At 46.3% G+C, this 14,591-nt stretch overlaps 1 protein-coding gene and 1 pseudogene across 2 annotated transcripts in view; both read right to left on the reverse strand.

Annotated features, from left to right (window-relative positions):
* The window catches only part of PLPP3 (phospholipid phosphatase 3), an 87,441-nt gene extending 77,497 nt beyond the window's left edge, over nucleotides 1-9,944 (reverse strand). The window contains exon 1 of one of the 2 annotated variants that reach the window (XM_043575089.1): nucleotides 9,271-9,944. In XM_043575089.1, coding sequence (XP_043431024.1) covers nucleotides 9,271-9,409 — 139 coding nt within the window. In that variant the 5' untranslated portion in view covers nucleotides 9,410-9,944. The remainder of the gene's footprint in view (nucleotides 1-9,270) is intronic. The other variant, XM_043575086.1, reaches the window with a different exon arrangement.
* A 3,868-nt stretch (nucleotides 9,945-13,812) lies between these two features.
* LOC122482404 lies at nucleotides 13,813-13,982 on the reverse strand (annotated as a pseudogene).
* Between the last annotated feature and the right edge of the window lie 609 nt (nucleotides 13,983-14,591).

A 14,591-nucleotide genomic window follows, 5' to 3' on the forward strand; every position in this document is an offset into this window, starting at 1 on the left:
TCTCTCTCTGTTCCTCCCCCACTTTCTCTCTCTCTCTCTCTCTCTAAAATAAACAAACATAAAAATTAAAAAAAAAATACTCCTACGTATGTCCTATATTGGGTCCCGTAGAACATACAGTACATATCCGGACTCAATAAAACTGAAATGAATGAAATAGAATGAACTAGAAAAAAGCAAGTCTTCGCTGCATTAATTGCATTGAAAAGTGGGCAGCGAGACAGATGGAAGAGGACAAGAGCTCTGGAAAACTGCATGACTAATGACCGCTAGGCGCCCGTGTTTCCTCATCTGAGCTGCAGTTTCCTCATCTAGGAAAGGAATCTGGTACCGACCCCACACGGTCGGCCTGCATAATCAATCTGATAATTAGCACGGCTGGTCCCCCACTTCCTCAAGAAATACAGAGTGCCCTGGACGACAGGCATTTTGAAAACTGTCAATCATGGCTGTTCTTTTGAGTCAGATTTTTCCCTGGGCTGGCATGGCAGAAGACACGGATAAGAGGTGACCCTGAGACATACCATTTGTCCAAACTCCCTCCCACCTTTCCTAAGGTGTGTTTGTCTTTCTCTCCAGATGATGCAGCCGTGTCCCTTGCAAAGGGGAAGAAAGCAGCCATCAGACATTACTGAGGTTCCTGTATTGTGACTTTCCCACAGGGGATCAGAAAACCTGCCCCTGCTTTTCTTCCGCTAATGGAAAACATTTGTGTTCCCTCTGCCTGGCTTTTTCTTAGGATTCTCTTCCCACTTTTTCCCCCTAGCATATTTTTCAGGCAATTCTGCTGCCAAAAAATGCAAGGATTTCATAGCACCACTGGGGAGTAAGAACACTAGGAAAGAAAGGGAAATACTACTATTACCAGGAGTAATAATAGCAACACAATACCTAGTAGTGATAGAGTGCTTTTTAACTTCCCAAAGTGCTTTCAGATTCATGACCTCATCCGAGTTTCACCGGACAATGGGGTCACTAGGTTTCTTGCTTATTTTCCAGATGAGGAAAGTGAAGCCTGGAAAGGTTAAACAATTTTTGCCCAAGTCACACGCAGATCTGAGTGAATCCAAAGCTGGTATTGTTTCTACAATACTTTGCCAGGCTAACTTTGATCCATTGAAGGCTCTGTTCAAGAACCTCATTTATTCATTTCGCTTGTCACTCATACACAAACTTCAAGATCTCAAAAGAAAATATTTACAAAGTTAACACCTCATGTTTCCAAAGTGGTCACCGGGCTGGCAACTTCCACTGAGCAGAACTCAGTTTAGAACCCGGAAAATAAATAAAAAATCCCGGCCTCTCGGCAATCAGAAGACATCACGCCTAGTCCCTGCACTAAAAATCACAGACCTTCAGGCCTGCACGCAGAGGTAGTTTTTCCTTTTGAAAGAATTCTTTTTTTTATTTTATTTTATTTAATTTTTTTTTAAACATTTTTATTTATTTTTGAGACAGAGAGAGACAGAGCATGAACGGGGGAGGGTCACAGAGAGAGGGAGACACAGAATCTGAAACAGGCTCCAGGCTCTAAGCTGTCAGCACAGAGCCTGACGTGGGGCTCGAACTCACGGACTGTGAGATCATGACCTGAGCCGAAGTCCGACACTCAACCGACCAAGCCACCCAGGCGCCCCTCCTTTTGAAAGAATTCTAACAAGCTTCATGATCTTTGCTGAAAGACAGGTGTGCTGGCCACCAACGAAAAAACTACAGACGACCTAACAACGTGAAAACTGGCAGAACAATCGGTTCAGGGACAACAGGCCCAGCACATGACCAATTGCCCTTAAGACACAGCTGTTGAACAACATAGTTAATATCCGACTGGCTTGATGAGAATCAACAGAAGCTTTTATAAAAAACAGGACCCCAGGTCCTGGCCCAAAGCCTGCCGAATCTGAATCTCCTGAGAAGGAGCCTGAGAATCTCCATTTCACATCAGATGGGTTTCCTTACTAGGTGAGTTTGTAACATACTGATATAGTAGGCATCCCCCAAATAAGTCATTACCCCTCATATAATGTGCGCTGGTTGAATTGACACACTGGGTAGGGTGTCTCCATAAATATAACTGCCCACACAGGGAAGAGGTCCTCGACTACAATCTCATTAGCATCATGCTGTGACCAACTGGGCTTGCCAGCCCAAACAACTGCACAGGAAGGGGAAAGAAAAAATCCAAAACTGACAGGAAATCAAAGGGGCTAAAAGTGGAAAAGGCCACCAACTCTGGCTTTAACAGCCTCCCACAAAGACAGCTAAACCCCCCTGGTGTCTTGGGAAGAAAGAGCTAAGGGAAAACAAAAACAGCACAAAAAGACCCTGGCCGTTCGGGCAATTAGGGAAACTGAGGTTTTCAACCATTCTGGAAAAGTCATCATGGCTTACCTATGAAATGGAGGTTCCCTTCTTTTTTTTTCTTTTAACGTTTATTTATTTTTGAGACAGAGAGAGACGGAGCATGAATGGGGGAGGGGCAGAGAGAGGGGGAGACAGAGAATCGGAAGCAGGCTCCAGGCTCTGAGCCATCAGCCCAGAGCCCCGATGCGGGGCTCGAACTCACAGACCACGAGATCATGACCTGAGCCGAAGCCGGCCGCTTCACCGACTGAGCCACCCAGGCGCCCCTGGAGGTTCCCTTCTTTATTTCAACCCACGCAGGATGCCTGGCTCGACAGCTCACCAGTGGATTAATGAAAACCTGTTTCTACATTCTGTGGTTCACATGGTAGATTAAGCTATCAAAACATATTGAGTTATTAAAAACAAATAGTGACTATAATAAAAGAGCAATAAAAAAAGGGAAAAGTCACCTGTTGTGATGGTATGCTTGTGACTACAGCCGACTCTTGAACAACACAGATTTGAACTGCATGGGTCCACTTACAGAGATTTTTTTTTTTTTTTTAACGTTTTATTTTATTTTTGAGACAGAGAGAGACAGAGCATGAACGGGGGAGGGTCAAAGAGAGAGGAAGACACAGAATCCGAAACAGGCTCCAGGGTCTGAGCAGTCAGCACAGAGCCCGACGCGGGGCTCAAACTCACGGACCGCGAGATCGTGACCTGGCTGAAGTCGGACGCTCAACCGACTGAGCCACCCAGGCGCCCCCAGAGATTTTTTTTAATACAGTACAGTACTACAAATGTATCTTTTCTTTCTTAAGATTTTCCTAATAACATTTCCTTTTCTCTAGCTCACTTCATCGTAAGAACCCAGTACATAATAACTATAACGTACAAAATACGTGGTAATTGATGTTCATGTTTACCAGTAAGGCTTCCGGTCAACAGAAGGCCCTTAAAGTTTTGGGGAAGTCAAAAGTCATACGCATTGCTCAAGGGTCAGCTGTACTATACATTTCAGGAGGCAGGTTAAGGGACACATCTGGCCAAGGAAAAATCTAGCTAGTTTCTCAGCATATTGGGTTAACTTTAGTAATGGTGCTTACTTTTCCTTCCAGAAAGAATACCAATATTACCTTATGGTCAGCATTCATTCTTTGCTAAAAAAGATGACACTTCAGTTGATGGTAAATGGTCCAACAGAAGGAACAACTGGGTTTCTACATCGCAGTATCTACCAGCACAGAATCATAAAACTGTTAGTGCTGCAAGAGATCTGAGAAGATGATCTAGTCCCTTCCTTTTGTTGTGATAATGACGAAACCCAGGCCCAGGGAAGTCAAGTGACTTTCTCCACAGTTACATAGTGACCTAGTGGCAGTCTGAGGCCAGAACCCCTATTTCTAGGCTCATCACTGTTGTGACTCACTGAGATAATGGACAATGAAGAGTTAAGCAGAGTGCACCCATGAGGGTAGATATTCCACAAATGTGTCACTCCTCTCTACTAGAAATCCGTCACAGAATGTTGCAAGGCAGCTTTACATATTAGAGATAATCCCGCCCAACAAGTCATTTTACTACTGGGGAAAAAAAAAAAAAACAAAAAACCCTGAGATCCACAGAAAACCAACTTGTCCACAACCACACAACTGGATGGTAGCTTTGGCCACCCTGGAACTGGAAGCTTTCTGGCTCCAAGTCTCCTGCTCTCTTCACTACACCACACAGCCTCTCTTCCACAGTTAAAAGTGGGTAGTTTAATAATAACACAAGAGGGGCGCCTGGGTGGTGCAGTCGGTTAAGCGTCCGACTTCAGCCAGGTCACGATCTCGCGGTCCGGGAGTTCGAGCCCCGCGTCAGGCTCTGGGCTGATGGCTCAGAGCCTGGAGCCTGTTTCCGATTCTGTGTCTCCCTCTCTCTCTGCCCCTCCCCCGTTCATGCTCTGTCTCTCTCTGTCCCAAAATAAATAAAAAACGTTGAAAAAAAAATAAAAAATAAAAATAATAACACAAGATAGTGTTCTGTAGCCCATATATGGAACCAGTTCTAGGATTTTACCTCCACTGTTTAAGTGAAAATCAAGAAACATCCAAGAACATTCTGGAATCACTAAATTACCCAGCATAGTTGCTGAGTGTCCAGATTCTAGATTTTTACCCGTTTGAGCTTCTTTTCTCTTTGCTTCGTGATACTACACACATCGACTGCATTTCCTGGCGGGGAAGGGCACAGCAGTCCAGCCTTCCAGGCTAAATCTGACCAAGCACCTGCTTCTTCAAACACCTCCCACCCCCTACCTTAAGTTCAACTTACCTACCTTCGGGTATCAAAAGCCAAATGAGGACAGTGGGTTTTTTGTTTGGTTGTTTGTTTGTTTGTTTGTTTGTTTTGAACAAACAACTTTCTCTAAAGAGAGCTCAGGTACGCTGTTGTTGAGCAGTTGGCTCAAGAATTCTGCTCAGTTTTAGGGTCCACTTTCTCAGCTACAGTTTAGCGTCCCGATGAATGGGAATCATCTGTCTTCAACTTACTGGGCAAACGTGACATTCTCCTATTTGAAATGAAGCTTTCTGGTCTTCGCCATACTATTCTTACTGAGTATTTCACGGTCTCATCTACTTATTATTCTGAGATACAATGTATGAAGACAACCACAAAACCTTCATCCAGGGCTCAGGTATAAATCCCTTGCATTTGCCCAAGTCTTAAGAGAGGACAAAAAACTGTCACATCCAGTATTTCTTCTGATCCTTGCAGCAACATAACGAAGTGGCCAGGCTGACCACTGTTTTGCAGATTAGCTAACTGCGCTCGAAGGATGAAGGGCCTGGAACAAAGCCCACGCATAAAAAGCGGGACCTGTCTCAAACTGCCTAGACCTCAAAGTGCATGTGTTGGAAGGAGGCACTCAGTAAATACCCGCGTTGACGGACAGGAAAGAGGGAAAGCAGGGGCATAGAAGCTCCGCATGGATTTACCAAATCTCTGCCTTTTGCTACAGCCACGGACTGCTGGTGTTCCTTCTTTGGAACTGCAGTTGCACAGAGTAAAAAGGTGCCCTCAAAAATCTGTGAACTACTTAGACTCACAACCAGCCCCAAATCAAAACAATGCCAGGGGGCCACAAAACCGTATCACTAATTAGAAGAGTTCGATCACGTTTATCCATTTGCTTTGGTGCAAATGGGTAACTGGGAAATGTAGAGAGGGAGGACTTTGTGCGAACGGTTTCGGAATTTTCTGGTAAGAATCTGAGTTTGAGGGGCGCCTGGATGGCTCAGTCAGTTAAGCATCTGACTCTTCATTTCAGCTCAGGTCATGATGGATCTCAAAGTCCACTGAGATCGAGCCCCACGCAGGGCTCTGCACTAAGTGTGGAGTCTCCTTGGGATTCTCTCTCTCTCTCTCTCTCTCTCTCTCTCTCTCTCTCCTCTCGGTCTCTCCCTCGCTCACACACACTCTCTCTCAAAGTAAATAAATAAACATTTTTTTAAAAAACCTGAGCTTGAGGGGCGCCTGGGTGGCTCAGTCGGTGAAGCGTCCGACTTCGGCTCAGGTCATGATCTCGCGGTCCGTGGGTTCGAGCCCCGCGTCAGGCTCTGTGCTGACAGCTCAGAACCTGGAGCCTGCTTCAGATTCTGTGTCTCCCTCTCTCTCTGACCCTCCCCCGTGCATGCTCTGTCTCTCTCTGTCTCAAAAATAAAAATAAACGTTAAAAAAAAAAAATTAAAAAAATAAAAACCTGAGCTTGAAAAGGAGACTGACTCCAGTCCTGCTCACTGAGAATTAGTCCTCAACCCATATTGACTTCAGTGTGAACCTCAGTCCTTCCCTTCTCTGACACGCTGGTCTTCTCACCTAGGAAATGGAGGTGAATTCCCCACAAAGGTTACAGCAAAGAGGAGATACATTTATATTAAGAAGAGGTGAACAGGGCTTAGAAGGACAGTGGATGCTCCTCCCTTCTTGCCTGGGAAGGTCCTCTGCCACTCTCATGTCCCCTGCTACACCAGAACCCGTGCACAAAACACAGGAGGCGGTACATGTTACATAATTGAAAGGAAAACAAAACCAATTTCGGAAAGACTACCACACAAAGATTCTTAACTGTGTTTACAAAAGCAATTAGTTGGCAAAGACAGCTGTTCAATGGGAGGTAAACTCCCTTTGGTGTCCTCAGACACCAGATTCTTCTGGCCTTCAAGCCAAGAGTGGACTTTTGTTTTGTTTTGTTTTTTTCACTAAGAATTTAGCGTTCCAAGAAGGTATGAGAAACGAGTTCAACCACTAGCATATTTCCACTCACATAACACTTATGTAGCACATCAGCTTTTATTTTTTCCAGATACAAGGAGATGAAGCTTGCTATGTATTCCTGTGAGAGAATAAACAGAAAACTATGCTTCTCTTTTTAATATATTAGTGCCCTGTAATCCAGACCATATGATCAATAAACTATATAAAAATTAAATCATACTGACAGTCTGAGGCAAAAAGTGAACCAAGTAGAAACAATGTTTTAGGACCGTTGTGGAGGGGATATTAAAAATCACATGCTTGTTATTAACTTTCTTTTGGAAGTCAAAGAGTTCTCCTGCATGGGTTTCTCAAGTGCTTACCTTATGGCTTTTCCTATTAATTAAAGGTGTTAGGCATTAAGTTGGTGATGATGTATTTTGGTCTATGCATAGGGGAGACGCTGATAATAAGTCACTTTGAAAAGGACTTTGTTGACATAGTTTTAATGGCACGGCATATACCCTTAAAATAGATAGCTACATGCCTCATAATAAAATGCAGGGTCCGGCTATCACCTTTTTGAGGTAAACAAAATCATTTATTCAACCAGACCTGCAGTGAGTCAACATAATAGCAAAGTAGAGAATATTAGCTTCCGGGGGGGGGGGGGGGGACACAGGGAGATTTGGGGCAGATGACCTAAAATGCACAATCATACACATCACTCGCACCTTCCACGCACAAGAGTGTCCCTGGCTAAACCATAGCCGATAGGTGGGTCTTCTTGCAAATTCCTTCACACTTCTTTTCCCTTTACTGAGAATGCATCGTCTCTTGGGGACGGCCTTCTGAAATCAGCAGAGTGGAAGGGGGGAGGAGAACAATGAAACTGTTCAAAGGCTGTCAGGCATGTTCTACCTTTGTTTTCCTAATCACAAAGTGGGAGGCAGGAGGGTACGAGGCACAGACCGTCTGGGAAGAGTTTACCTTACCGCCAACAACACGCACCAGTAAACACTGGGAAGCCCCAGACAAGTTTACAGCAAACAGCTTCAATGTGTTTAGTGTTTTCCTTGTACTCCCCCAGGACCAGGGAGGGCCTTTTAAAAATTCAATAGCTTGGCAGCAGACTTGAAATACTAATCTTCCCACTGTGCAGGATAATAAGCCCGCGGCCCTCAGGAAGGTAGGCCCCCCAGTGACAATTCCTTTACATAGCATCTTAACGTTCAATTTCTAGCAAGAGGTGCCAAGGGGATTTGTGCCTCTCTTCCCTTCCACAGAGCACAGTTTTATGGACAGCTGTCTCTCTGGGCCCAAAGGGGACCATTCTTATGTTTTCATAACCCTAAGGGTCCCATCTTTCTTTGACTCCCAAACTTACTACGGACAGTCAAGCCAAGGACAGACGGACGTCAGTAAGGACCTCGCTGCAGAAAGAGTCAGCAAACACAAAGAGAAGTGTACCTCCAGCCCACGAAGTCTCTGGTTTGCACAATGTGCACGGACAAATCCATTTCAAAGGGGACTTAAGTCTCCGTGCAGGAGTTCTATTTTAAGGGAACTGAACTGGGAACACAGATGTTTCTTCAGTTAGCAGAGTTGGCAGAACAGCTCCTGGACCAAATCCGAGTTCTTAATGCAGGAAGGGGCCTTAGGAGAGCATCTAATTCAACCCACTCACTCCACTGACGAGGAAACTGAGGCCAATGAGGCAGTGGGGTGGCACACCCAGCAAGTGGCAGTGTTCTGATGACAAGTCCTGCGCGCTTTCCATTACGCCATGAAGCGCTTTAAAAAAAAAAAAAATTCTACTCTGACTTCAACCTTGGAACTCCTGTAGATTCATGTCAATAGCTTTCTCCTGCCTCCTACCATGTTCATAAATCCTCCTCGCTCCCCGCTCCATTCTTTAACGCCCACCGCTCTTCCGGCGGGGGCATCCAACTAGTGGGGAAAACAGCAAAGGACCATCGCCTCAACTTTCTGGGGCTGCCGTTAACCGTGGTGCCACAACATGAACTCGATCCTGGCTTGCCTGCCCCGTGCCTCGGTCTTCCTAATCGGTGAAACGGGGTTCCTCACCCATCCCGCACCGAGTCAGGGCGAGGGCTGGTTGAAGCCAGGACCGCGACACCGCCCACCCCTGGCACACAGTAGGCGCCCAACAAGTTGCAGCGGAACGGGCGCCCGCATCAAGGCCCCGGGGCGCACCTTCCTGCCCCCCCGGGGGGCGCGCGGGGAAAGGCCAGCCCGAGAGCCGCCGGGCCGCGGCGGCGCGAGCGGAAGGGTTGGGTGTTTACACACATTCAGCGAGGAGGCAGCGCGGCTGCAGGCAGGGGCCCGGCGCCCCCGGAGATCCATTTTACTCGGACGCGGGGCCACAGGCTCGGCGCGGGCTCCGGGTCACGGTTCCGCCCACGGCCCTGCGTCAGGAGGCCGACCCCGCACCTTCCGCGGGACCCTGCCTGCGCCCCCAGCCGGAGACGGCTTGTAAGGGGCCGCGGGCTCCGGTGGCCCGGGGAGCCTGAGCGCGCCCCCACGCCCGCTTCCAGGCCGGGAAGCCGGCGGCCCGGGGAAGGGCGGGCGCCGGGGCTCGGGCGGCGCGAGGGCTCCGGGACAGGGCTGGGGTGGGGTGGGGGTGGGGGGCCGGGGCTGACGGCGCGGGGCCGAGCTCACCCATGAAGAGGCAGAAGAGGTCGAGGCAGATGAGCAGCGCCCGCTTGCTGCCGCCCTTCCTCGGGTTGTTGTTGAGCGCCGGGCTGCCGCCGTTCTTGCTCTCCGGGGCGATCGCCTTGTCGTACTTGTAGTTTTGCATGGCGCTGGCTGCGGCGCGAGCCTCCGGCCCCGCGAAGACGCCCGGCGGCGGCGGCGGCGGCGGCGGCGGCCACACACCCGCGCGCCCGGCCCGCCTCCCGGCCGCGGCTGCTCGGGGACGCGGAGGGTCGGCCCCCGCTGGCGGCGCGGCGGCGACGGTGCAGCCCGCCGCGCGCTTCCCGCTGCAGCCCGGGCTGTGTTCGGCTCGCCGCTGCTCCTCCGCGCTCCTCTCTCAGCCCCCAGCCGTGCGAGAGTCCGGGGGGACGAGAGCCAAATGCCGAGCAGAAACTTCTGCAGAGAGCTGTGCTGCCCGGGGCGCGCGGGGCTGGCGCGTGTCCGGCTGCGCGAGCGGGCGAGTGGGCAGCGCGGGCGCTCGGCCACCTTCCTCGGCTGCTGCTTCCTTAATGAATGGGAGCTGCTCCGAGCCCGGCCGGAGCGCCTGCCCCGACTCCCAACTTCTCCTCCCTCCTCTTCCTCCGCCTCCTCCTGCTGCCGTAGCGGCTGCTGTTGTGGTCGCCTGTGTTTGTTTCTGCACTTTATTGCACGAGGTCCTTTTAAAAAGAGAAGGCGGGGGCGGGGGGGGGGGGGTCCTTACTTGGCTCCGAAGAGATCCCGAAAGCACAGCCCCTTCCTTAAACTGCCTAAGACGTAGGATAATTAAGGCCACATTTTCCCCCACCCCCTTCAAAAAAAAAAAAAAAAAATCCTAAAAGGAAAAGTTAACTCTCAAACCAGAGAATCCGGGAGCCCCTAGCGTTCAGAAACACCAAGTTGTCACAAAAGGAAAACGATATAAATAAAAAAACATTGTCTTGCTGGCCCTTGGGTCGGCCAAAAGTTGAGGCTGTATGCATTCGTTTCTCCTCCCTTACAGATTCGGGGCTTTCAAGGATTTATTTCGGTTTGAGTCGTATTAATCGTGAAAATACTCAGGGAAAAACGCCCGACACTGGATTCTGAGCTAGATTCTGAAGATAGGAACTTGAGACTTTGGAGCCAGAGCCTGTAGATTTGAATCGCGACTGTGGCTCTGTGCCTCAGTTTCCCCATATGTAAATGCATATGTTAACTGTTTCTCCCAAATACAGTAACTGTAAAGATTGAATTAGTTAATCCACGTAAGCATCTAGAACGGTGCCCGGTACAAAGAAATGCTACGTAAGAGTTAGCCATGACCTTTATTCCAGTTTCTGGGGATGAAGGCGTCCCAAGCCATCAAGCCACTCTGCAATATCTGTAATCTTATTTTACATTATTTTATTTTTTTTTTTTTAAATTTTTTTTTTCAACGTTTATTTATTTTTGGGACAGAGAGAGACAGAGCATGAACGGGGGAGGGGCAGAGAGAGAGGGAGACACAGAATCGGAAACAGGCTCCAGCCTCTGAGCCATCAGCCCAGAGCCCGACTCGGGGCTCGAACTCACGGACAGTGAGATCGTGACCTGGCTGAAGTCGGACGCTTAACCGACTGCGCCACCCAGGCGCCCCATATTTTACATTATTTTATATGAATTCATCTTTCTTCCAGGTAGAATACTCTATCAACATTTACGGGTCAAGAGTCTTCCCCTATATCTTCTATAGCGCTTGGCAGAGAGCTGGGCACACAGTGGACGACAAATGGACACGTTTTCCAGCTGTCTTTTTTGTGTCTCAACAAAGAGTTGTAGCTTGCTGATACATTTACACTGACTTGTTGTGGGGTTCAGTGACACCTGTATCCAGCCATCGTCAACCACTTGTCCTTTCCAGAACAGTCCTTTGACACCATTCTCTTGCCCCCCTACTCCCTCTGCTTATGACGCACATCTATCCTTTCTCTAGCTAGCAAAAGGCTTCTGTTGCTCTAGAGTCCTCTGAAATGTCACCTCTCTGAGCCCTTTCTTGACCCTTGGGCAGAATTAACTTCACTTTCAACCTTTGTTTAGAACACTGTCGTGGCACTTATCACCGTCTGGTTTGGCGTTATAGTTAGGAAAAATCAGTTGCACAGCATCTGTACCGTCCCCAGCACAGGGTTCGGTATCTGCTGAATTAAGGTGACGTCCACCCTGGACGACAAGTCGGGCTGGCAAAGAAAGGTAAAATCTCTGTCTTCTGGAATCTCCAAGACAGCTTTGGAGCTGGGGCATCCAGATGTGTCACACACACAGCACTCTCAATTCAAATAGCAACAAGTAAAAGCCAGGAGAGCTAAGAGAACAGATTCCTTGCGTAGCTTTTCAGTGAGACCCACCTCTTGAAATGTTAAAATGGCAGAAACAATACAACGTGATTATTGACATTCTGAAAGGAATTTGGGGATGGGGATTCTGGAGTCTTTCCCTTGCCCACTCAACCCTCTTTGTAATGATAATCACCCTTGAAGTTCTAAGTCACCAACCCCTGTCTTTGGAATTTTGATCTGCAAGTAAGTCCAAGTCTTGTTGAAACCTCAGACCCCTCCTATCTTCCCCCCTCCTTGGGCACCTGTGCCACTCAGATGGCTCCTTGTATTCTACTCTGTTCTATCATTAGAATTTTAGAGTTACCTCCTTTTCCATTTCCTGTATGCTTTTCCTTATCTGCGAAATGACTTGTATTAAGAATAAACATATTTAAGAATAAACATTGTAAAAGCCAGCCTTTTACTGTAGCTAAATGGTATTACAACTCTTCAATCTTGTCGGTTCCTAAAGTAATTGGGTGAGATTGTTAACTTTAGCTGGCACTAGACTGAATACTAAGAACCTAACATTCAAGTTCTCCAGGTTGAATTCAGCTGCTTGCTAAGAAGGCAAAAAAATCTGTTGTTCCAAGAGCAGATAAGAGGGAAAATGAATGGATGTTGAAGTAAGTTTTATATTTTCATTCACAGGGCTCTGCAGGTTATCTTTTGTTCATAACAAAAAGATCACAGCGCTGATTGAAGCCTGTAGTTGTATGCAAACAAGTACTGTATTTGAATTACTCTTCCAGGGAACAGAATGGCAGAGATACTCATTAAAATTGACGTGAACAAATCACAAGTACAGTGTCAATATCATTCTTTACATAATAGGAAATCAAACCACCTAACCAGATATGTGAACGTGAAGGCATCTTTGCTTTAAACTCCAAAATTGAGCAATCTAACTAGTAAGTTAAATGCAGTGGAACAGACTTCATAGTTTAGAATGGTGTCATTTCAAAGTAATTAAGTCATTAAAATTCCTGGTAAACATAGCTTACCAAAACTCACTCCTGAAAATGGCATCCAGTTCACTAAACTAGTCTGTATAAGAACTATAGCATCAGCAGGGATAAATGCCTTTTTTAAGATTAACTTATTATGTGTGACAACCACAGCACATCATATTCTTAAATAACTGATACCTCCCAAGAGATTTAAATGGCTTTCATTTCTAAGATCTCCTGTTACCTCATTATTTTATTTCTCTTTCTCTTTAACCCCTAACATTTAATAATTAATCTTTTTTGTTGTTTTGTTTTGTTTTGTTTTTTGAAAAGGCACGAACTGGTTCTGGAAATATTTAGAGGAAAGGTAACTGAGTGCCTTTACATGAGAGTGTGTCATCCAAAGGTCAAAGCAAGCCATTGAAATTCACTTAAGGAGACAGATAAGTTTTGGTTATGAAGAACCCCATTTATCCAGTTTCTTTAAAACTGGTACATTCCACCTCTGGATTATACTAGACAAAAATTGCTAGATTGCTTTTTTGTAAGTGCTGGATTTGGAATCATGAGTGTTGCTACAGGAGTGAGTAGAGGCCGCCACAGTAATGGGCCTAGGAAAAGGCAGGAAGGAGGTACCTAGGTGGCTCAGGCAGTTAAAGGGCCAACTCTTGACTTTGGACTCAGGTCATGACCTCCCTGGTATGTGGGATCAAGCCCCGCATGGGCTCTGTGCTGACAGCGGAGCCTGCTTGGGATTCTCACTCTTCTCTCTCTCTGCCCCTCCCCTATTTTCTCTCTCTCTGCTTCTCAAAATAAGGAAATAAACCTAAAAAGAAAAGGCAGGAAGGAACAGGGGATTTGAGGTCTGAACATCTTGGATCTGCTGTTTGACCTGAGGCAAACTGAGCAACTTCTCTGAATCTCAGTTTTCTCAACTTTTAATTTCAATTTCAATTTAATTTCAATTTTTTTGAGGACTAAAACATTAAAAATGAAAGAACACATTTTGATAAATGTTGATAAATGTTTAGTTGAATGTTAGTATTTTAAGCGAACACTTTATTTCTACAATACACCTAATTTAAACACACATATTCAAAAAGTGTTTATCAACTATTAACTCTGAATATATACCATTTAGTTTGAATTTATCCTTCCCTAAATGCAATGATACCTTAGGCTTCTTTATTCCTGTCTTTTTTTTCTAAATGTGCGATCTCCTGAGATTTCTCCTCCTCCCCGCCCTGAGGGGGTGCGCAGTTCCTAGAGGTACTGCATTCCCAGGTCCGTGTGGAGTAGACTGAGCAAGCTCCAAAAATCCATTTACTAGATTGTCTTCAGATAAAGGACATATCAGATATTAACCTGATAAGAACAGATACTACACTTGATCTTAGCTCAAAGGCCGAGAAGTGATGCACAATTTCCTGAGATTTCTGAAGTAAATCAAACATGCTTATTTTTAAAAGCCTATTTAGTTACATGTTGTTTTCTTCAGGATTGTTTGTGAAACTCAAGAAAAGCCATTCGCTTAAACTAACAATCTTGTACAAGTGAGAGTACTCGCACTGTAAATGCACTTTCACATCTATTACCTCATTTTATCCTTACAAGTCACTGAAGTAGGTGGGGTTGCTTTCATCAGCCCATTTTATAGATGAGAAAACTGAGGTAAGCCCATTTAACTGGCTAGAACTGGTTTTCCCCGGAGGTAAAATGGAAATGATTCTAACATTAGCTCATGCAGTATAAAATAGAGCCCTTTACAGTTTATAAATGTATTTACATTCACTGATCTCATTTCAAGTAGGTAAGGCAGACATTATTATCTTTGTTTTAGAAATAGAGGTACTGAATTTGGGAAAGATAGGAACTTTGTTTAACGTTTATTTATTTTTGAGACAGAGAGAGACAAAGCATGAACAGGGGAAGGGCAGAGAGAGAGGGAGACACAGAATCTGAAACAGGCTCCAGGCTCTGAGCTGTCAGCACAGAGCCCGACGCGGGGCTCGAACTCACAGACCGC

Source organism: Prionailurus bengalensis, chromosome C1 (assembly GCF_016509475.1).
Source record: "Prionailurus bengalensis isolate Pbe53 chromosome C1, Fcat_Pben_1.1_paternal_pri, whole genome shotgun sequence".
NCBI classification, from domain to species: Eukaryota; Metazoa; Chordata; class Mammalia; order Carnivora; family Felidae; genus Prionailurus; species Prionailurus bengalensis.